General features: G+C 36.4%; 1 protein-coding gene across 6 annotated transcripts in view; it reads left to right on the top strand.

Moving 5' to 3' along the window:
* The window catches only part of LOC120531198 (serine/threonine kinase 11 interacting protein), a 136,995-nt gene that overhangs the window by 54,808 nt on the left and 56,660 nt on the right, over nucleotides 1-25,527 (top strand). For all 6 annotated transcript variants that reach the window (XM_039756387.1, XM_039756384.1, XM_039756388.1 and 3 more), the window contains exons 9-13: nucleotides 4,033-4,136; nucleotides 10,338-10,427; nucleotides 10,994-11,035; nucleotides 13,740-13,910; nucleotides 17,114-17,195. In XM_039756387.1, coding sequence (XP_039612321.1) covers nucleotides 4,033-4,136; nucleotides 10,338-10,427; nucleotides 10,994-11,035; nucleotides 13,740-13,910; nucleotides 17,114-17,195 — 489 coding nt within the window. The remainder of the gene's footprint in view (nucleotides 1-4,032; nucleotides 4,137-10,337; nucleotides 10,428-10,993; nucleotides 11,036-13,739; nucleotides 13,911-17,113; nucleotides 17,196-25,527) is intronic.

The raw sequence follows: 25,527 nt of genomic DNA, 5'->3' as shown, positions 1-25,527 counted from the left end.
CATATATATATATACACACATACATACATACATACATACATATGCATACACACAGGTATATATATATATGTATGTGTCTATATGTGTGTGTATAGCTTTGGTCACTGAGTGCAAGGGAAAAATAATAAATATAGTCTAAGTTATAAAACAATAAAACATTAACGTTTTAAGAAGTACAGGTACATTGAGCACTGAATGAGTGCTGAATTGAGTACTGGAGTGGTTGCGGGTAAACTACATTTTAAAGACTGTGTAACACAACAGGTAAGTAGTACTAACAGCAGCTAAAATGTATATGGATCATCTCGGTAGTAGATCCCTTTGAAAGCGCTACACGACGGCTGTGGTATAGAAATTACATTTTGTATGTGAACGTTCAAATTTCTGTCTCTGGTAATGTGCCTTACCGGCATTACCAGCAATTAAAGAAAATTAGTTTTGTGTCCTCTGCAGTGTTAAGAGAGAGAGAGGCTTTGGTTTGGGATAAAAGGAAAAAAGGTGTAAAAAAAGGAAAGTTGCCTTTTTCTTTTATATAGTATAGAGAGATGTGTTTGCTGACGATATGATCGCCTTTTGGGGACAGTCGTGGTGGGTCTTGTGTAGACTGGTGAGACGTCCCTGCCATTAATCGGCTGTGATGGCACTGTCAGTCCTCCACTCCTGTGCGTGTCTTCATAATCCGAGCTGACAACCTTATAATTGCATACGTGCAAAAGAAAGTTCGAATAGCCTTAATATTACTTTGCCGCGGTGTAGAAAAGGGGTCCCGTGTTTGCACTTGTCTGGGCTATAGCTCAGGGGGAGGATGAAAAAAAATTTAAAGTGCTCACTTTGACTTAAGGAAGAAGCGCAGTCAGCGTCTCAAAGGCCGGCACAGCTATGCGCGCGCGCCGGCTGCTCGACTTTTGCTGGGCAGGAGACCCCAGTTTTTGCAGACACGTTCACGATATCAAAAGTCTCCGCGCTCTTTGGAGGTTATTCTTATAGATATAGATAGATATCTAGATATATATAGATAGATATAGATATATATAGATAGATATATATAGATATCTATCTATAAATATATAGATATAGATATAGATATCAAAATACCCGCGCCTCGCAGCAGAGAAGTAGTGTGTTAAAGAAGTAATGAAAAATCATGGCTAATGGCGGAAAAATTATTAAATGGAAGGAGGATTACACCGAGTATGGCTTTACCAAAACAATTATTGATGGCTTAATCGATTATTCATAAAGCTTGAATTGGTGATCTGTTTTCTGTGTTAACCTCATATTTTTTTCAGACTTCTTCTCAAACCAAGGTGGTGTGAGGGTAAAATGAATCGGGATGCGCTGATCAATGTAATCGGTGTACCAGGAAATCATGCATTGACAAAAGTTCCCTTTGCTTGTAATGCAAAGTGTGATTAAATGCATTATTTTTTAACGCATTATGGAGCACATGCATCGAAGCTTCTCAGCTGTGCTTGTGCTAAGAAAAGGAAAGATTTTAAAAATAACGTAACACGATTGTCAATGTAACCTTTTGTAAGTAGTGCCTGGAGGATTCAGTGTGGAGAAACTCTAGAGACCGCGTGTGTATTAACTTGTGGATTTTTCTGGGAGTATTTGGTGGCAGTGTGACGAAGTTGCTTCAAAGACGGTGTTAGCCATGAGCTCAGCTCAGACCGAAATGAGGTAAATGGGAGGAGATGATGACGTGACTCCCCCACCCGCCTTAAGTGTCAATCCCCCACAAACACAGTCTCTCTGAATTTGCATAAGCACACCCCTTCACCTGCAATTTTAACTTAGTTACAAAGTGATCAAAACTCTCGTTTATATCCTGCGTCCTCTCATTAAACTTGTATCCTGCATTACCCATGGTCATGAGAAACGCCAGCGGCAGCCTGTCTATGAACTTAATTTAAAGTTTAGGTTTACACCTTGCTTTCTTTCCGAAGTAGCAGCACTCATGAATATGGTAGTATATGTCACTCGGTCGCTTCTTATTGTTTCGCTGCCTTCTCAATTATATAATGCATGTTTTCTTCAGCGCTTTTTGGAGGTCTTCCTGGTTTTCTACGCACTGCGTTGACAGTCAGTTTACGTGATTACGTGGAAGGCGTGATGATGTCACACGAAACTCCACCCCCTACGGCTTTCGAGCTCAACTCCATTACAGTAAATGGAGAAAAATACCTTCCAGTTATGACCATTACGCGTAGAATTTCGAAATGAAAACTACCCAACTTCTGTAAGTAAGCTGTATGGAATGAGTGCCAAATTTCAGCCTTCTACCTACACGGGAAGTTGGAGAATTAGTGATGAGTCAGTGAGGGCTTTGCCTTTTATTAGTATAGATATATATACAAAATAAAATGGCAACATTCCTATTTATTTTATAGCTGTCTTCAATAGTGTACTGTACTTATGGAGCAAATAAATTTCATCTATAATAATAACTAATAATCTTCTTATAATACACTACCGTGACTGTCCGTTTGTCTGTCCAGGATTTTGAATCACCTGTAGCTCACAAACTGTTTGAATTATTGACGTGAAATTTGGTACACATATACTACATGATGTCTGCTATCCGCTTTCAGGGTGATGATTGACGTTCCGGGTTTTTCCTTATTTTTATTTGATTTTATTGTAGAATCAGCTCACATTCTTGAGGCCTATTGAAGACTTAAGTGCCAGCTTAAGTGAAAAAGTAGGAAAACATACTATAAGAGAGCAATTTGGACACATTTTCTCAACACAATCGCAACACAAACACGGACTTAATCAGTTTTAATGTGAAAAGATGCCGACAAAAGAAGAGAAGAAGTGAGCCGCTAGAGTGGAGAAAAGCTGCTCAGGAAGCAGCAGGCACATCAACCTCTGAGCAAACGAATGCTAAACGTACAGAGATAGAGGATGAAAACTATGAATGTTCAAATCAAGTGTATTCACTGCACGTTATCATGCAGTGAGCCGTTACTGGTAATACTATAATTAACTAGTCGATGTCATCTAAAATAACTGGTGGTAAAAATAGATGCCAACAAATGATTTTACTGATTAGTTGCTGCCTTTTACTGATTAGTTGTGTATTACTTATGACACTTCCTTGACCAAGAGTATCATTAATCACATTTTAAGATATGGTGGAGTGTTGAAAACTAAAGAATTCAAAAGTATGGAGTCATTTTATCTTTACATCTGATTAAAAAGTCCATGTCTTACAAGATATGTAAAAATGAGCTTGCATGCCATGAGAGCACAACTGTGATGTGGGAGCACCTAAAAAGAAAACGCATCAGACTAATGGTGACATCTCTCTCCCTCTTGTGTTTGGGAATAATTCAGAAACACTTGCAGCACTATTTGCATTTCTTCTGGTCAAATTTCTCACAGTGCAAAATCGGAGTCATTAACAGTATGCAAAACTTCTTTCGCAGAATAATTCTTGTAATAATAATGATGGCTGATTTTTAAATTTATTTTTTTTTTATGCTGCACTAAAAGGAAAATGGAGGCTTAAAGTGAGCAAGACACAGTTGGTTTTGCAATTATTGCTGCCATCTAATAGTTAAAATTGAACGTTACTTTAGACAACTTTTGTCAAATCTTAACAATTGTTTCAGTCTTTTAAATCATTAAACTGGAACATACAATTAGTAACAAGACTTGTTTCTATTCACAATTTTTGGCAAATAGAGTATACTTTTATTATGAAGGACAGCATTGTTCAAAGAATAAAATATTTTCTCCTTTTGAATTAAACACTTGTACAGAGATGGCATTTTTTAAAGCTCCGGGTTAATCTAATTAGTAACAAACCAATTAATCATTTAGCAAAATGGTCATTCGTTGATGCCCTAATGTACTGTGCTATTGCTTAAAACAAAATATCATGTATCCTATGTAACAATATTGTCATTTATTAGTAATATCACCGTTAATTTCACTAACAATTGTTCATTGGTTGCATTTGATTTTTGTGTTTAAGACCATTTCTTTAGTGTACTCCTAATATTTGTGGTTGCATTGTTGTAGGTGTGGAGCACTTGTCATCTTTACGTCATCTTGACCTGTCATACAACATTCTGATAGATCATTCCAAGCTTGTCCCATTGTCCCAGCTGCACTCTCTTAACACAGTAGGTGATATTTAACCTATTACTTTTTTTAGCAACTTGAACTTTATTTAAAAGTGTTTTTTTTTTTTGTTTTTTTTTTTGTTGATGGCATATTTATAACAAATGAATTTTATAACTTTTTTGGACCAATAACAACCCATCAGAGGTGTATGAAAATGAATAACATACCTACATTGTAATTTTTTTGGCATGATAATGAACATTAAATGTATACAGCATCTGATATTTCTGACTGGACATTGAATGGATGACAACATAAATGTAATACAGTTTGACTGTACAGTACATGTACATTTTATATAATTAAAAATTAGAATGTTCTGTTGGGCTGGTAAAAGGACTTGCTCACTTGTGAACACTTCAGAAAAATGTAAGTTCGGGGCATCCGCTATTTCATTGTCTTTATCTTTTAATTCCCCTTTACTATTTCTGATGCACTTGACCTCCTCCTTGACTGACTGTTTTTTTACTACTAACTCTCTTAGGGTCTTCATTTGCCTTATCTACTATATTCATCTCCAAATGGCTTTTAGCCTCCCTGATATTATTCATAATGGTTGCTCTCATGTTCTCATACACTCCACGATTCACTTTGCAGTCACTAGTCATATATGCCTTATAAAGCAGTTTTTTCCTTTGCAGCTTCTTTTTTAAATCTTTATTAATCCGCTATGGAGTTTTTAAAAATGTCCTATTTATTCCAATTTTAGGTATATGTCTGTCCTGCATTACATGTAAAACATTTTTAAACATGTTCCACTGTTCCTTGACTGTCTCTCTTATCTCAATCTATCCTACTTGGACATTGTCGCATTTGGTCAAAATTTGCCCAACCAAAGTTCAGCTTAACAATTTTAGTCTTTGCATCTGCACTCTTACAAAATAGTGAGAGTTGTATTATATTATAGTCACTTGGCCCTAGTGGTTCAATCACTTCTACACCCTCAATTCTGTCTTGATTATTACATAATACTAAATCCAGACAAGCTTCACCCCATGCTGGTGCTTTTACATATGTGTTAAAAACAGTCGCTGATTACTTCTAAAAACTCCTGCTCTTGCTTCTCCATCTGCAATGTTATCCCAGTTAATATTTGGATAATTTAAGTCCCCAATGACTATAATATCTCATTGTAAACTTGCCTTTTTGATATTGCTAAAAAGGTGTTTGTTTGAAATTCCTGTGTGAATTGGGTGGTCTATAACACACTCCTAAAATAAGACCTCTTTCCCTAATATTTTCCAGGCGAAGCCACATATCCTCACTAAGATGGGTAGTCATCTTATGGGCTCATCATCAAACTGAAGAGGACTTACATTTAAATTCTGTTTGGCATAAACAGCAACCCCACCTCCTTTTCAGTTCTGTCTATCCTTCCTAAAAAATTTTAAAAAATGTATTTAACCAGGTCTCCGTTATTTCTATATCATCATAATTATGCTCGGCTACATACAACTCTAACACACACTTGGCACTAATACTTTCAGTGACATATGTCATTGAAAGTATTTCTGTCGATGAGGATAATCTATTTATGTAGCATGGTGCTGTGAAACATTAGGAACATTCAACTTGTTAATTGTAATGCCTCGTGAAACACATATCCGTCTAGAAAATGCAGAAAATTTATTATTGCGCAATTTAATAACAGGTATTGAATTAGTGAATTCCCCTTTTGCTATTGACAAGAAAGACCAACATTAAATTTATTTGATTTAAGAACTAGTAAATGAGTCAATTTCATTTACCTTGGCTTTAACTGTAGCTCTCTGTAACTCATAATCTGTACTTGATTTCAGACTTTACATCATCATCAACCACTTTTCATATTGAACAAATGATATAGTTACAGAAGTGACACAAACATTACATAATATTTACTGCTTGTAATGAAAGCAATAGATAGATAGATACTTTATTAATCCCAAGGGGAAATTCACATACTCCAGCATCAGCATACATAAAGAACAATATTAAATTAAAGAGTGATAAAAGTACAGGTATAATAGACAATAACTTTGTATAATGTTAACCCCCCCCGAATGGAATTGAAGAAGCGCATAGTATGGGGGAGAAACGAACTCCTCAAAAGTGCTTCCAAGTTTGTTTATATGGTATTTAAAAATGACAAATTTCATAATATAATATATGTGTATTGCATCATGAAACCAAAATTGAGATATTTTTAAAACATCTATGCACAGTCTTATGGTAATTAAGAAGTAAGCCATGGTGTTTAAAATAGATAAATGGAGATGTCTAGGGTTGTTCTGGCTTGTTACCTGATGTCTGAACTTGCCATTGTTGACTATTGTACTTTTCTACCCAGGGAAGCCTATAGTGTGGTGTTTTATTTTTTTTTTTTTGCATTAAGGAAAAATATTTAAGCTACTTTTAATGCAAGGTCAAATGTATGACAAGTTCTCTCAAATGCAACCCATTGAAAATTTAATTAGGTGACTTGCATAAAATACAGTATGAGAGAGAATTCTCAGGTGGGAAATATAGTAGGTGCAGTTGTTAACTGGTGTGTATCTAGAAAAAGGAAGGTAGAAATGGAATCTAAAAAAGAATGTCAGTCTATCCTGACTGAAAGTTTTGTAATGTAGTAGAAAAAAAAACTTTTTTCTAAATTTTAGAGAAATAATTACAGTGCATCCGGAAAGTATTCACAGCGCATCACTTTTTCCACATTTTGTTATGTTACAGCCTTATTCCAAAATGGATTAAATTCATTTTATTCCTCAGAATTCTACACACAACACCCCATAATGACATCATGAAAAAAGTTTACTTGAGGTTTTTGCATATTAATTAAAAATAAAAAAACTGAGAAATCACATGTATGTAAGTATTCACAGCCCTTGCCAAGAAGCTCAAAATTGAGCTCAGGTGCATCCTGTTTCCCCTGATCATCCCTGAGATGTTTATGCAGCTTCATTGAAGTCCACGTGTGGTAAATTCAGTTGATTGGACATGATTTGGAAAGGCACACACCTGTCTATATAAGGTCCCACGGTTGACAGTTCATGTCAGAGCACAAACCAAGCATGAAGTCAAAGGAATTGTCTGTAGACCTCCGGGACAGGATTGTCTCGAGGCACAGATGTGGGGAAGGTTACAGAAAAATTTCTGCTGCTTTGAAGGTCCCAATGAGCACAGTGGCCTCCATCATCCATAAGTGGAAGAAGTTCAAAACCACCAGGACTCTTCCTAGAGCTGGCCGGCCGTTTAAACTGAGCGATCAGGGGAGAAGGGCCTTAGTCAGGGAGGTGACCAAGAACCTGATGGTCACTCTGTCAGAGCTCCAGAGGTCCTCTGTGGAGAGAGGAGAACCTTCCAGAAGGACAACCATCTCTGCAGCAATACACCAATCAGGCCTATATGGTAGAGTGGCCAGACGGAAGCCACTCCTTAGTAAAAGGCACATGGCAGCCCGCCTGGAGTTTGCCAAAAGGCACCTGAAGGACTCTCAATAAATGAGAAACAAAATTCTCTGGTCTGATAAGACAAACATTGAACTCTTTGGTGTGAATGCCAGGCGTCACGTTTGGAGGAAACCAGGCACCGCTCATCACCAGGCCAATACCATCCCTACAGTGAAGCATGGTGGTGGCAGCATCATGCTGTGGGGATGTTTTTCAGTGGCAGGAACTGGGAGACTAGTCAGGATAAAGGGAAAGATGACTACAACATTGTACAGAGACATCCTGGATGAAAACCTGCTCCAGAGCGCTCTTGACCTTAGACTGGGGCGACGGTTCGTCTTTCAGCAGGACAACAACCCTAAGCACACAGCCAAGATATCAAAGGAGTGGCTTCAGGACAACTCTGTGAATTTCCTTGAGTGGCCCAGCCAGAGCCCAGACTTGAATCCGATTGAACATCTCTGGAGAGATCTTAAAATGGATGTGCACCGATGCTTCCCATCCAACCTGATGGAGCTTGAGAGGTGCTGCAAAGAGGAATGGGCGAAACTGGCCAAGGATAGGTGTGCCAAGCTTGTGGCATCATATTCAAAAAGACTTGAGGCTGGAATTGCTGCCAAAGGTGTATTGACAAAGTATTGAGCAAAGGCTGTGAATACTTATGTACACGTGATTTCTCAGTTTTTTTTTATTTTTAATAAATTTGCAAAAACCTCAAGTAAACTTTTTTCACGTCATTATGGGGTGTTGTGTGTAGAATTCTCAGGAAAAAAATGAGTTTAATCCATTTTGGAATAAGGCTGTAACATGACAAAATGTGGAAAAAGTGATGCGCATGACAAAATGTGGAAAAAGTGATGCGCTGTGAATACTTTCCAGATGCACTGTATATATATTTTTTTAAATTTGGGGCTGTGCCTTTCCTAGTCGTTAAATATATGGTTAAACTTTTCAATAAGAAAATAGTGCTGTATAAAAATAGCCATTGTTGAATAATAAAATTGTGTTTAAAAGTTGCCACTGGCACTTTATTTCCCAGTTAATTTAATCATTTTGGGTAAGAGTATCTACTTAATCCAGAAAAGAATGTGTTTTATTTAATTATGCCACAAGCAGTACAAATTTCTTTTTGTTCTTTATCAGTAAGGAAAAAAGTATCGTCGCCATTTTTGCGTCCTGTTTCCACATGAATGGCCCCACAGTTGTACAATATAATCAGAATCTCAGTGTTATAGTTTACGTTGAAAGTAAAACTTAATCACATTCTGAAAAATAAAAGGAAAAAGTCAGAAATAAAGGATAATAACTGTGTCATAATTAAAATGTGCATTTTTCCAAACTGAGTAAAATAAGTTTGTGTTTTTTAGTTTGGATCTGAATTGTAACATCTATCATCTGTATTACGGCAAAATGGTAACACAAATTCGTCCCTAATATTGGTACAGCACAGTTATTGGCATTTATAAAGGCAGCAAAGTATGCAGTTTCTGTTCCTTCTTTTTTTGGTGGAATTTCACCAAACATTCTTGAACACACTTGTGCACACAATTTAATCCCAACTGACAACAGCTAGCAAATTTATGGTAGTCCATAAACTCATCAGCATATATTTGGGGTGTGTAGGAGATTGGACTTTCTGGAGAAAACCTAAAGAATACATAAAGGTGCTCAAGGGATCAGTTGAGCCCAGGACCCAGCTGACTGTACTCTGCTACAACAACAACAACAACATTTATTTATATAGCGCATTTTCATACAAACAGTAGCTCAAAGTGCTTTATATATTAAAGAATAGAAAAATGAAAGACACAATTATAAAACAAAATAAATCAACATTAATTAACATCGAATAAGAGTAAGGTTCAATGGCCAGGGGGACAGAAAAAACAAAAAAACTCCAGACGACTGGAGAAAAAATAAATAAAATCTTGTTGAAATGTTGTGCTGTTCATGCCATAAACAGTAAAACATTGTACTGTTCTATATAATTTTCTTATTTACTTTTATATTTGAAACCTGTTGACTATCAATTGATTCTAAAGCAAATAGATTTTAAGAAAATCTGCCTTCTTTTATAATTAGAGAAAATTGTATGGATATTTATATTAATCCTTGCAGTTAACATTAGTTGTAAATGCTTTTCCTGCTCCAAGTAAGCTGCTAAGGAGACCAAACAATTCAGTTTTTGAAGTTGAAAAAAATATATTTTCAGCATCCTTTTTAAATGTTTTATTTATTTCTTTTATTTTGAATGTCAAATAATTTGATCAAGTAATCAATCAGGGGGCAGCATGATGCCCTTCTAGCCAGGTTTTGTTCCATCCTAGAGCTACAAATTAGACTCTAGTTCTTTGTGACTTTAAAATTACATTAAGTGGGTTCAGTCAATGTATGGACTATATAACCCATCTTTAAAAATGGCAAGTATGTTAAAAAAACAATAAAGCAAAAAAAGTAATTTAATGCTGTTGAGGAATAAAGGATATATTTTATGTAAACAGTAACAAAGGTCTTGAAGATACCACACGATATTTAGTAGTTGATGTTTCACAAAGGTTGTCGGGCCAAAGGTCTTTTAGATTTTACTATTGATCCTCTCTACCACCTATAGCTCATTACATCTTGTATGAACTGCACATCTAAATATAAAATTGCATGTTTATTTTTTTTAGCTAATTCACTGATTTAAAAGAACATTTTACTTCTCAGTTTCTCAGTTTAGCTTACACTGAAAAGGCAACTAACACTGCCATGTTTTCTTTAACATTCTAGCTCAGTCTTGATGGCAATCCATTGTTTTTCCATTGGAATCATCGGTGTGCAACCATTTCTCACCTTTCCTCCAAAGCAACTTTCCTTAAGGTGAGTGTTTTCTTTAAGTTCTTTTTTTTTGGAAAATGTATTTTTAATGTAGATGGTGTTTGTATAGTCCTATGATTTCTTTCATGTTTATTCCATCTAGCAATGTTGCTGCCATTTCTGTTTGTTTGGCAATAATGTCTGACTGTGGATGTGTGATCTAAACCCCAGACACCTGGACAATTGTGTTTTATTTGTTAACTTTATGTTCTTTCACACACCAGTGATCTGCTTTTTGTTCCCTCTTAGTTTTGTGTTATTAATTTATGTTTTTTATTATGAAGACATCTGCATGAATCTAATAAATCATCAAGTCAATGGGGTTTGGGTGGGGAATGGGATTTCACATTTGTGGTAAATCAGCCTTCTAATTATTTATGTATTTGGTCCATGTGTTGATATTTTTAGTATTTTAGTCAATTAGGCAGTTTAGTAACTAAATGTCATTTCACAGAATATAAAGTAATAGTAATCTTTTACATTTAAAGAATTAATCTGTGAGAAATAATTAACCCAGAAATCAGTATATGTACAAATTTGCCATACATTCATTTGTCTCTTTTTTGCAGTTCAAGCTAGATGGATGCTTTCTGTCTTCCTCTGAGTTAGGAGTAAGTAAAACTGTTTTTTTTTTTTTTCTTATTTATCATCTTTGCAAATCATTTCATAGTTGCAGGAGAATAAGTTGAAATCCCTGCCCACTCTCTCATTGTGTGGAGTTTGAAGGTTCAGATTTTGTCAATGAGGTTTTTAGTCAGGGTGATCTTGTTTTCTTCCACTTCCTAAACAAATGTTTTTGGCTACTGCAAATTGGTCCATTTATGAAATGGTTTGCCCTGGGATAAACTTGTGCTTTAATCCTGTTCAGATAGGGTTTCAAGGGAGTCGGATTCTGATTTTGATTAGGCAGTTGATAGGTGGATATTTATTTTAAGGATAATTTTTTTTTTCTCAGAAAGTAATGGATAAACAAATAACTAAAATTGTTTACTGTTTTTATTTAGCCATCATATGTGAATGTGCACTGTTTGTTGTTTTTGCACTTATTGCATTTTATTTTAAACATAAATACATTTGTATTTGATATTATTAATGATAGTGTGACTTTTATGCATGCTCGGATAAGTTATACTATTCAGATTTGTAAATAACTAGAAACTACCCTCCACCCATCATATTGTCCATCTTTTGGACAATATTTAAACCATACACACTGTATATGTATTTTCCTGAGCACATGGGAATGGAATGGAGACCTGGAGACTCATTTATAACACTTTGTATGGACTTGAGTGTTAAAGTATACACACTGCAAAAAAATGGGGAAAATGTGTATGCTGCAAAAAATTTGCAAAACCAGGCATGCGCACTTCTACACAATTTACCTTTTGTAAATCACAGTCTCCTTGTAAATATACATGCATTAATATGTGCCTTGAATATTGCCCTGAAACATTCATATATGAAGCAAAATAATCAATCTCATACATATGCAGTCATGATGAAGTTGCTGAATTTCATTAACTGGTGGAGCAGCCTCACCCCGACTTATCGAGACAATAGCTCCTACATTCAAGTGTATCTGGGAGTACTCTGCAAATGAGAGCGCAAAATCGTGCATGGCATTATAGGGCCTCTACTCTGCATTCTGGGGTCCTGGAAAGGCATAAGATGGCAGCCTCTGAGAGGGTACTAACTATCACTGGGCACATATAATGACACGATTGAGGTTTCAGCTGGTTATCTTACCAACAAGCCATTCACCATATATATTACTATCACACCTGCCAACGCTACTTTGCCTCAAAATTAATAAATCATAGGTTGACCCAAGCCACTGAGGCATGATGTTTGTCAGCCACATCTTGGCATCACAGATGACTTGTGTGTTAATGGAATGTAACAACTTAAGGTTAACAGAAGCAGCTTCATGCTTGCTAGGTTCCTTTTATTACAGTATGAATACAAAAAATTGCTCTGGGTGCCATTTGGACATTGCTGGAAAATGCCTTTTTATGTCAGAAAAAACATTCTTTATTTTATGAATGTACACCCGCACCACATGAAAACAATATGTAGTGCCTCACTAGTTGGTTAATGGCTTCCAGCAGGCATGATGTAGTGAGGCTTGGCTAAGATATTCCTGACCTATTGACCATGTTTCCTGAGAAGTAACAGGTAGCCAATATAAACTGACAAATTCAGTGCAAATTCAGCATTAGCCCTCTTAAAAGAGACCTAAAATGCAGTCTATACACCACATTCATTACTTTTGAGGTGTAATATGTTTGTCACATCAGCACACATTGTACTAATGACTCATTGATATGAATTATGCATGCGAATCATCATTTAGCTGGTTTGTGTGCATTTCTCCACTATATTAAGTATGTCGTCATTTCCCAGATTCTCCAAAATGTTTTCTTTTCTAAATAATGATGTTTGCGTGGGAAAATGCATATGTACATTTCAAGCATATTTTTTTGTACACAAGCTTTATATTGAAGGAACCAATACTGGATGATAAAGCTAATCCATCACAGGGCACAATTCCACCAATTTATACTTGGCCATGTTGGGCATTCTGTTTTGCTTAAGCTGTTTTACTTTGACTGAGCAAAGAAGTTTGAATGGGTACCAACGTTATCATATTTTAGCTTATTCGGAGCATAACATTTCAAGCTTTGGTTTACATGTTTGTAATAATTTTTGAACACTAATATAAAGGGTATTGTTAGCATTGAGTTTAGTAAAACTCATCCACTTAGCTGCTTCTATTTATTTGTTGTACTTTTGAGTCATTAGCGGATGCACATTAAATTGGAATTGTATAAATTAAACAGCCTTGAGGAATAGTGAAAAATATTGAGTTAATATGTTTGAATGCAAGCTATAGAATTAGCAATAAATTATTCTGATAATTTATTAATTTACACTTATAGTAAAATTCTTTTTGTACAGTGTGTTGACAGGGCCAATTTTTGCTATGCATATTAAAACCTACACAAAAAAAAAACTTTCATAAAGATTTTTGTCAAATGCTTTTTTGGTTGACCATCAAAAATTATCCTTTTCAGTGCTATACTGTACATAGTGAGTTCAAAGTAAATTTATAATCCCTCATGAAAACATTGTATGTGTTGGAATTTTATTGTACTTTGATTATTACTTAATGACACCTCAGTATTTATAGCTGAATAAATTCTAAAAACTGTATAGTTCATCACATTGCAAATTATATGTCTATGATATTGTCTATTGTGGCAATCAACACAAGTTTTTTTTTGGGTGGTAAGTATTATTTCCTCTTTGCAGGTACTGCCAAAGTCCAACCCACAGATGGGTCAATCACACCGCCAGTCATCTCAGGACGATTTACTTTGTGATCGGCTTACTCAGGAAGTGTCCAGTGGAGGTGGTGACATGAGTGATAGCCTATCTCAAAATGAAATTGGAGCATCAAAGCTTTCTCGAAAACGGTCCAAGGTATACCTAACCTAACATTTACCACATTTCATTTTGTCATCCCTCATTGCAAGTTAGTTTTTTTTTTTATGCTTGTATATGCCTTCCTAATCCCTGACATTCACTAGTACTACTTACATCATTTTTCTTGTTTTGTGTTTTTTTTATCTTGTATCCTGAAGTATAACACCATATTCTTTTAATGTTTTCACACTCGTGATCTGTTTGCTTTGGACTGAATCAAAGGATGATTAGTTACTTTATTCCAATCTCCAGTTAGTTAATTTACATCTCACGCAGCAAACTTTTACATTAACCAAAAGTCAAAATTAACCAAACCCCCCGTATTCTTCTTTCATTGGACAGAAACAATATCTTTGCCCCATATGCAATAAGTATGTGGTAAGTGGTTTGTTTGTCTAGCACAGCTTAGTGAACTGAATGCCTCTTATCTGATAAGTAGAGGTGTGCCTCAAATGTATGCACTACTTCACAAGCTATAATTATGACATGTTTCATCACATGGACTCTACAGATAAAGGTAAGCTCTGCTGAGGGCACACAGTAATTGTGCTTCAGTTCATTTACACAGAAGTATCAGGGGAGGTTCAGGTTGTAGTATGATGCTCAGTATTTACTCTCTAACCGCGAACTACAGTGGATTCAGAACACATTCAGATTCAGTGAGTTGTAGATTAAATTTTCAAGTCAAACTAAAATCTGGGTCCAAATCTTCTTTGAAAATATAGCTTTGGTAGGCAAACACAATGAGGTGGGATGATCAATGAGAGAACAGAACCTTATCAAGTTAATAAGTTATCACTAAGGTCAAACATTATCTCTCTATAACAGATCTTCTGTCCTTGCCTTGTTGGGCGGATTTGTCCTCTACTACAAAATGCACTGCTCAAGGATTTTTCTACACTCAGTTTCTGCAGTTCCTTTTTGACATCCTGGCAGCACTGTTTCCTCCTAGCTTATCTTGCTGACTCAGTATTCTTCTGACATGGATCCACCTTTAACCAACACATGAAGAGATTACTTTCAGGTCTATCCTCATAATCCTTTAATGTACCAGGAATGCCAGTCTGTTTTAACAGAGCTTTACATAATTTTATTATTTGCTGATTTTATTTACTTCAGTAGTTTGCATGTGTCTTTTTAATTATTTCATTTCGGGTTATTTTTATCTAGTGTTCCAGGGTTCTGTTCAGATTTTCAGGTATAGCTAAAGAAAAATGGAAAACATCATACTAGACGCACCGAAGGAAAAAAAAAAAGGCAGTATTTAAAGAAACTTACATTTATAGGCTTTTTTAAGTTTAAACTGGAGGTTTTCTATCTTCCGTAATATTAACACATGCATTCACTTTTTTATTTGTTTTATTTTAGTAGTCTTATGGAGTTTGTTACAATGAATGTATTGCAAATCAGTAAGATATGCAGTAGTACATCTTATTCAGATTAGATCAAATCCTCCAACCCCACCATAAGAGAGAAGAGAAACAAAAACAAAATCATATAATCACTCAGAGGTATTGAAAAGCCCAGTAGAATAGCATGGCTCAGCAAGCTCAGTTATTGAAGGCTAAATTTGTAAATGCCTGCCAATTGCTAAACATTTTTTGAACTATTCATTATGAAGTGAATTTTTTTTTTCATTTTTAAATAAAATAGCTCAACCTTTCCCATAGTGGTTTGGATTCTACCAACTGAAATAGATAAGAGGGAGTGCAGTGCTTATCATGATAGATTGCTCATTAGGTGTTAGTATCCAGTCAGATGATAATCCAGACAGAGGTGTTAAAGGGGGTTAGTAATTATTATGACGCTGAGACTCTCTAAAAAATAGGCAAAGATTTTATTCCAATAAAATCTGACCAGGGAGTGGTACGGTACCAACACATATGACATACAGCAGGTTTCCTTCTCAGAGGTAAAGTCTTGTACAGGGTACATTTTAGATACCCTGAGTCAAACGTTCTGTGTGCAATATTACAGTTTTTAGTTGAGTTATACCATGTTTCTCACAGTAGCGTCCATGTTGATTCTGTGTCTGTTCAGGTAGTATTGGATGCAATGCACGAACCAACTCTCGATTGGGCGTTGGCACATCCTATGTCCAAAGTCATGCACTTACCCAGACTCGCTTAAATTGAGGACATCTTAAACTCGGCAGTCAACTTAACATGCCTCTTTTTGGTGTATTTGTTGAAATCCACACTGACATGAAGTGAGTGTGCAAACCTCATAAGCAGTGCTTGGTGATGGATCTGATCTTTGGACTCTGCAGCCTTGATGTGGCAGCATTAACTGATGCATCATCTTGCTGCTATCTCTTTAAGTATTACACTTGATTCAGTAGTATTATTAATAATGTATTTATTCCATGCTAAGCCTAGTAGAGAATAGATGAGGGAAAACAGACTTCTAGTTATAGAAACTAAACATTTAGACTCCATGATACTTAGAAACCTGGAAGTTCAAAGTACGTCTTTAACCAAATGGCAATGTTGCTAATCTCTGAATAGCCCACATTTTAATACAATACAGTATAATGTTGATGATTGCTGGAATGCACCAACATTTTAATGCTGGGTCTATCATATTTGATGATCTTTGTATTCTGAGGTTCAGTTCCCAGATGAATATGAATCACAAAGAGTGAAAAACCCATGATTTATTAACCAATAAAAAATTCAAATAGCAATTAAATGTCAGTAGTAAATATGTTTCAGTAATAAATATTTTTTTATTTACCTATCAGCAGATAATTTACAAATTCTACTTGTATATCTGGCACCTTGTTGCCTAGATTCCTACTTTTTTTGTCTTTGCATATAAGGTTCTCCCCTGTCTTCAAACAGCACACCTCATTCTGCAGTTTTAAGTCTTCATACTCCAGCCTCCTCCTTCTCATCTTGATGTATACTTTTAAGAGTATTTAGTAGTGGCTCTCATGCCCACTGGAATTAATCTCTTAACTATTCTCCTTTCCTTACAGGATCTGTTTGAGATTTAATTTTTCAAAACATTTCAGGTCTGGAAACATTTATTTCCTTACATAAGTGTACTGTTACATGGCACCAATAAATAATTTCTTACTATTGTAGGTACTGCTGTGGAAGCAAAGGGCTGTTTATTGTCAATGAGAACTTAGATTTAATTTTGGATCACAGTCTAAGATTTCATTTCAAATCACAGTCTGTATTCTTGTTTTGCAGACCAAGATAAAAGTAAGACGACCTAGTATTTCAGAACCAAGTGATACGGAACATGACAGTCAAAGGCAAGATGCATCGTCAGGTAAAAATGATCTGTTGTGAAATATGTAGGTGAGAGTTAACTAACGTAACAAAATTGGGTTGTTTCTTAGCTTCAGAGATCTGAAGACAGACATTAAAGTTGTCATATACACCTTGTCTTTTAAGCTTGTGTGACTGTGTTGTGGGCATTGTCAACTAGCAATAGCTTTTAGCGTTAAGAAAATGTTCCCTGCACTGATGTTCTGAATGGTGGTTTTTTGCTCTTTATTGTTTTTGTAGTTTTGTGACACTTGCCTTTATGCAGTATTTAGTTGTACAAATTCATGTCTTAAAGCAAGAGATGTGAAGCTTTAAGTAAATGTCGTAATGTAGCCTTAACTGCCAATGTAAAGTTTTGGGAATGAAATGAAGCACATGACTATGGCAAAGTGACACTCTTTAGTAGTAGAAATTATTCATGCTTGTGTAGACAGAGAGAACACAGCAGACACGCATAAAGGTTTGGGACCCGGTCCCGTATACTTTAGGTCTTTGTGGAGAATAGTCTTGCGTTAATATAACAATATAACAGACTTCCATGAGACAGTCCTTAGTAGTACAGGGGGATTTTTATATGAGACGGACAGGAAATTATATTAATAATTGACAGTAACGTTGAAATGGTGAGCCGTAGATAAGACAGAAGGAAGGTGAAAGTGAGGTCATCTAGTGGAGTCTGATCTTCAGCATCTGAAAGAGGACTGTTTCTTAAAGCGTTCATTGAATGGATTTTGTATGGAGTTTCGGAAGGTAAGTCTTGTAATCTATTATTTTTCTGTAGGGTAAGAGAGAGGCATTAGCACTGAACGTCAAATCCTCCCGATTGTTGTATTCACGCTGTGTCAGGCCCGTTGGCTGCCCCCTATTCACATGTGTGTGGCATGCTTTAATGGTACAGTGTAATGCAGTTATTTTCTTGTAGAATTTACCAGATACAGTCAACTCCAGAAATTTTGGCACCCTTCATGAACAATTGCAAGAAATAATATATAAAAGCAAGCACATATACATAGAGAGATTTTATGCTTAAACAATTGGATAAGCCTCATGCTTTTATTGTTGAACAGAGTTTTGTAACAAATAAAAAGTTTTCCTTTAGTAACAATAATGTTCATAATAAGACCGATTTCAAAATGTTGGTACCCCAAATGTCAGTATTTGGTGGTGCCTCCCCTGGTGAGAATGACAGCACTTAGCCTCTTTCTGTAGTGTTTATCAAGGCTGGAGAACACTTGTGGAGGATCTTGGATTTTCTCTTGTGAACTGCTCTCTACAGTTGAGACCACAGATTTTTAATTGGGTTCACATCTGGAGACTAAGAGGGCCATTGCAAAACCTTAATTCTGTGTTTCTACAACTAACTCTTGATTTTGTTGTGTGCTTTGGATTGCATCGTCTTGTTGTAAGATCCAACCATTGCCCAGTGTTGTAGAGGCAGCCAGGTTTTTGGCTAAAATGTTCTGGCATTTAATTGAATTCATTATACCACTGACCTTAACAAAAGCCCCTGGACCTCTGGCAGCAAGATGGCCTCAAAGCATTAAAGAGCCACCACCATATTTTACCATAGGTATGAGGTGTGTAGCCGCTTTGCGTAAGGTGAAGACAGGCACGGGTAAGACGCGTGTCGAAGAAATCTCTCAGTCCAAAAGTTTGTTTTTAAAAATATTTAGTGAAAGTTAAAGGCAAATAATCCATACAAGAATAAAAAGAAAAATAGTTACACACAAGGAATAAAGGCAAAAAAAAGGGAAAAATGTATCTTCTATAAACTTAGTTTTTCTTATGAAGCTTTGGTTACTTCTGTACTTAAAGGTTATTTATTTCTTCTTCTGTATGCTTTAAACATCTATTCAAAACTTAGATCTTTTAATTTACGAGTTACTTTACACTCAAAAGACCCTTAGGCCGTTGGCACTTAGATATGCGCCAGGCTCTGTACCGTGCATAAGCACGAACGCAAGCATAAAAAGAATTCTTTCAAGGACACGGTTAAAAAACCGTATGCCTCTATATCTTACACAAGGTAAGGCTAAACACTTACTAAAGAACATTGTTTACTCAAAAACTGTTAAGAAATGACAGGAAAATACCAACTCAATTCTATTCACGGGGGTTTTAGGAACCTCCCATATTTTATGCATTATCATCTAGTAAATATTCATACATTTTATAGAACTAGGAAAATGGCTCTTACAAGGTGCCCTGCTCCTTTTTTGCCAAACATGGCAATGGTGTGCATGGTGAAAAAGCTCAATTTTTTTGTCTCATAACTACAATACACGATTCCACTTGTATCTCCAATTTTCTTGGCACCAAAACAACAACAAAAATTCCTAGGTACTAAAAGCAACATCAAGAAGCACTTTTTACCCAAAGATGCAAATTTATTTGATCTTATTTATAGTATTCTTGAAGGGTGGCAATTTTGCCACATATGTTTTTTGTCCAGATCAACTATTCCGAAGATATAACGCCACTTTCGGAGGAATTGTTTTTATTAAATAAATAGTCAACAATTTCTCCAAACATTTGAGGAATTTTAAAATCATTGTATGTATTGCCTAAATTAATTTTTTTGAGGGGTGCCAATATTTCTGAAGTTGACTATATTTACATTGGAAATTGAAGTCTTTTAATGCCAATGTTGGATTAACCTGTCATAAACACCCTATTCCAGATTACTTTTATGATGTGCATAACCTAATATCTAATGACAGTATACACATAAGAACAGTTTGACCAGGTTGGGTCATTCAACACCACCTTGGTAATCAATCTCTAATTACGTAACTCTGTTCTTTCTGTGAGATGTATCCTTAGGCAGCTTCAAGCCATGACTATGTCGTCTTCTTGAAGAAATTATTTACAAGTTACCAGTATCATCTACCCTACCCTTATAATTGTGAACACTTTTATCATATAACCTTTAAATCTTCTCTAGCTTAAATGGATTCCAGTCCTTTAACATTAAATTGTAGCTTATACTCCACATTCCTTCAATTGGTATAAAAGCCTTTCTAGACTTTCTACAGGACTAATGTGCTGTTTTTGCAATGTGTAGACCAACACTCCACACACTACTAGGTGAGGTTTCACAAGTTTAAAGATAATCTGCTTTTATTTTGTTCTTGACATTGTGCTATTATATTACTTTTTTAATGTCTTTTGTGCAGTATGTGGTTGTGAACAATGTCCAAACTGACTGCTATGTCTGTCCCATATTCTGTTCTTTTAAATTTTAGACCCAGTCTATTGTGTAATTACTATATATGTAATACTTTTTGCTTCTACATATATGACTTTACATTCATTAATATGAAAGTCAAATGTAGCATATCTGCCCAACTATGTACTCCACCTACCTCCAGCTATAATGATTTTGCTGATTTCTATACTATCTGCTAGTCCCATAGCTTAGCATCTTTTCAAAAGCTTGTTAATTATATTCTTTGAGCTATAATTTGCTGATTCCTGTTTATTTGCTGGTTTCTGCACCCATCTGTGCATTGCACCTTGAAGACCAACTATTTTTATTTTAAACACTGCCCACCCACCGGATCAGTTTCTCTTTAGACATTGAGATGAATAATTCCAATTTGCACCCTGGTGATCAAATGGCTTTTAAGTTTTTGCAAAAATCCCCATTTAAATCCGTCTTTACTATTTGTTTAGATTAGATTATTTATTTATAAAAGCACATTTAAAACAACAGAGGTTGCGCCAAAGTGCTGTACAAAAAAGCATTAAAATAAACACAAACAATCATGCAAAAGCAGATTAATAAAACAACCAATTGTAACATCCACCACAATCCCATCATATACAATGAAAGACAGAAGAAAACAAGTAGGTCATAAGCCGACTTTTAAAACCCTCGATCAAGGATGAAGACCTGATGTGCAGAGAGGCAAGTCATTCCAAAGCCTAGGAGCAACAACTGAAAAAGCTGTGTCTCCCCTAGACTTCAGCCGAGATCTTGGCATTACAAGGAACAGTTGTCCAGATGACCTCAGTGCTCTTGGAGGCACATAGGGGTGAAGGAGGTCACAGATATATTTTGGAGCGAGACCATGGAAGGCTTTAAAAACAAACAAGAAGATTTTAAAATCAATGCAACACCTCACCGGTAGCCAGTGGAGAGAGGCTAAAATGGGGGAGATGTGATCCCTTTTTCTCGACCCAGTCAAAAATCTAGCTGCCGCGTTCTGAACCAGCTGAAGGCGCGACAGAGCAGATTTTGGCAGACCCACATATAAGGAATTACAATGATCAAGTCGAGATGAAATAAAGGCATGAATGACTGTTTCCAAGTCCTTCTGTTGTAGAAATGATTTTAGGTTAGAAATTTGCCTCAGTTTATAAAAACTGAACTTTTCTACCATGGAGATTTATTTTTCAAAAGTTAGTGATGACTCAAAGATGATACCTAGGTTTCTGACATCATTATGAATCATTGCTGCAAAAGGTCTTAAGTGCATGCAGATTTCAACTGCAGATGTGATACAACGAAAAATAATGACTTCTGTTTTATTTTGTTTAATTGCAAGAAATTTTGTGCCATCCAATATTTAATATCCTCAAAGCATTTCAACAGCTTTTTAGTAGGTGATGTCAAAACTAACTTTGAGGTATAGTTGCGTATCATCAGCATAACCATGATATGCGACATCTTGTTTGTAGAAGATGGCCCTCAAGGGGAGCAGATAAAGGGAAAATAGAAGGGAGCCAGGATAGAACCTTGAGGGATGCCTTATGTGAGAGGAGCTGGCTGAGAGAAATTCTCATCTATGTTAATAGACATATAGATCTGCCTTTTAGGTAGGACACGAACCATTTCAGTGCACAGCCTTGAGTGCCTACTTCATCCTCAAGCTGTTTTAACAGAACTCCATGGTCCACTGTGTCAAATGCCGCACTGAGATCCAGCAAGACCAGGATTGCAGAAGAGCCAGAGTCCAAAGTTAATAGAATATCATTTATTACCTTCAGCAGAGCCGATTCAGTACTATGAAGTTTTTTTAAAACCTGACTGAAACACATCACATACATTGTTATCCTCCAGATATGAAATTAACTGCAAAGAAACCACTTTCTCCATAATTTTAGACAGAAATGGGAGCTTAGAAATATGCCTATAGTTTGAAAGACCTGTAGGATCAAGTGTGGGCTGCTTCAGCAAAGGCTGAACAATTACATGTTTAAAGTTGTCTGCCATTATACCGGATTTTAGACAGTTAATAATAGCCAAAACAATTGGAAGAAATTCTATAAAAGTATTTTTCAATAGGCATGCAGGTAAGATATCTAGCGGATAATTGTAAGGACTGACTGAGTAACTGGAAGGTTTCATATGCAGGATTATATCAGCTAGCTGAGAAGAAGAAGAAATAGGTTGAAAGGAAGTAAACTGGCTGTGCACTGGCCTTAGAGTGATTGGTGTCTTCCCACAGTAATCAACACTTGGAAGAGTAATGCTAAAATGAATGGCTTGAATTTTATTTATAAAATAATTAAGAAAAAGCTCAAAGGTCTCAGGTGTACTCTCAGGGAAGCTGCTGACAGGTGGGTTTAAGAGAGTGTTTATGGTGCTAAACAGCAGCCTAGGTCTCGAGGCAGCATTCGCAATTAAACACGATAAAAAATGTGATTTTGCTGATCTCACAGCCTCTTGATAGGACTTCCACTGAGTTCTAAGAATTTCATAAGAGACCTGCAGTTTGTCCTTTTTCCACCTCTGTTCAGCCTGCCTGTATTCCTGTCTGAGCGCATGAGTGGCTTCATTTAGCCAGGGCTGAACACTGGCTTTTTCTTTTGCTCTCCTTAACTTTAAGGGTGCGACCAGATCAAGAGTATCCATACAAGTGAGATCGAGAAGCTTAACTATATCTGTAATATCCTGATACACAAAGAGGACTTCTAACACCAAGGGTAAATGACTGTCAGAAAAAATATCACAGAATTTCCGTGCTATGGCAGCATTTATACAACTGCATTTCAAAAACAACTGCAAAATGATCAGAAATGCCGACGTCCGAGATCTCCAGGTTGTTTGCAGGAAGGCCAAGTGTTAGAACGAAGTCCAATGTATGTCCTCTCTGATGTGTGGGACTTTATACCACTTGAGTGAAATTAAAAGAATCCACAAGTCTTAAAAAATCTTTAACCTGCAGTTTTGTCGGACAACAAACATGAATGTTAAAATCTCCCAGAATCAGCATTCTATCAGTGTGTGACACCATGAAAGATAAGAACTGTGAACTCCGGGACAAAATCCTTATAACAAAGAGGTCTATAAACCAGTGCACACAATTCAGGATCAGGATTTGTAAGATCAATTTTAAACAGGTAAGCCTCAAAACTAGAGAAATTGTCTACACTCAAAAGTCAACATTTTAAACAATTTTGAAAAACAGTTGCAAGCCCATTCCCTCAACCAGTGATTCTAGGTGGGCTAAAAAGGGTACAATCAGGAGGAGAGAGAGATCATGGAGAGAAATTGAGTTGCCAGCACTTAACCAAGTGTCTGACATAAATAGAAAATTCAGGTTGTGAGATGTAAAAAAGTCATTTAAAACAAAAGATTTGTTGGCTATGGACCGAACGTTCATTAAGGCCATCTTCGCAGAGCAGTTTGAAGGTGTTTCACCGTCTTTTTGATTAATCTTTATTGTACGTGAGTATTGAAGTGAATGAAGGTTATCAAAGTTGAACAGAAGATCAGATCCAGGAAAAAATGATCTAAAATAAAAACTAGTCACTCTTCATGTGGCTACCTGCTCCCCAACATGCCACCCTGACACAAAGGTTCAAAAACACGTTAGCCAACCAGCCCCACGGCAGAACGGACAGACAACTGAACAAAACCAGAAAGAAAGTTGCGACTTACTCATGGTATGCCGGGTCAGACCGAAGTGTCATGAGGAAGCGACGGCTCATGCAAACCTTAAGATGGCCAGCGGGATGTTCGCGAAGGCAATAGAACAACTGAAGGTAGATCTCCAAGCAATCGTAGATCTCCAAAATGATCAGAGGAAAAAAGTAGACTCAAGGTACCATTCTGGAATATGAAGACAGATCTCACAACAAATGCAACAGCAAAAACAAAAACGGACAGCAGCAGACAAAACATGCCAGTGTTTGCCCAACTTGAGCCGGAACCCATGCTTACTTAAACATACTTAAAATTTGTAGCTTATTTTTTCTCTTTATAATTACTTTCATTTATTTTATTTTTACTAATATTACACGAGTAAAAGTAGTTATTGGACACAGCAGTTTATTTAATTTTAACCTTCTTTAATTGGAGCAGTATTTGAATTTCAGTAGTATTCCAGTTAGTTACTGGTATATTTTACATCTTTACAGCTGAAACCTACAGGTAGATATGAGTTGAGAGCATATGCTAGAGAACTCGCGTTGCAATTGTGTGGCTGTAGTGCTAGCCATTTTGCATTCATTCTACATTTGTTACTTAGTTTGATTATAAAAACTGTCTTATGGGCTATTTGGTTAGTGTCAATAGTTATGTTATTGCCGACTTTATGGTAGGAAGCACAGATTTAAAACATAAAGATCAGATTATTAGTTCATTTTCTTAGGGTTTACACGATTCTCTCCGTGTCCTGCAGGTGTTTCACCATTCTGCCATTAGGAGTGGCTGTCGAATGAGGTATGTGTGTATGTGTGTGTGTGTGTGTGTGTGTGTACGTATGTACGTTCGTTCGTTCACCCACCTAAAGGATTATTAGGAACACCATACTAATACGGTGTTTGACCCCCTTTCGCCTTCAGAACTGCCTTAATTCTACGTGGCATTGATTCAACAAGGTGCTGAAAGCATTCTTTAGAAATGTTGGCCCATATTGATAGGATAGCATCTTGCAGTTGATGGAGATTTGTGGAATGCACATCCAGGGCACGAAGCTCCCATTCCACCACATCCCAAAGATGCTCTATTGGGCTGAGATCTGGTGACTGTGGGGGCCATTTTAGTACAGTGAACTCATCGTCATGTTCAAGAAACCAATTTGAAATGATTCGAGCTTTGTGACATGATGCATTATCCTGCTGGAAGTCGCCATCAGAGGATGGGTACATGGTGGTCATGAAGGGATGGACGTGGTCAGAAACAATGCTCAGGTAGCCCATGGCATTTAAACGATGCCCAATTGGCACTAAGGGGCCTAAAGTGTGCCAAGAAAACATCCCCCACACCATTACACCACCAGCCTGCACAGTGGTAACGAGGCATGATGGATCCATGTTCTCATTCTGTTTACGCCAAATTCTGACTCTACCATTTGAATGTCTCAACAGAAATCGAGACTCAT

This window comes from Polypterus senegalus, chromosome 6, assembly GCF_016835505.1.
Source record: "Polypterus senegalus isolate Bchr_013 chromosome 6, ASM1683550v1, whole genome shotgun sequence".
In the NCBI taxonomy this organism is placed as follows: domain Eukaryota; kingdom Metazoa; phylum Chordata; class Cladistia; order Polypteriformes; family Polypteridae; genus Polypterus; species Polypterus senegalus.
Note: the sequence above shows the minus strand (reverse complement) of the source record. Positions and strands in the feature narration are given on the sequence as shown.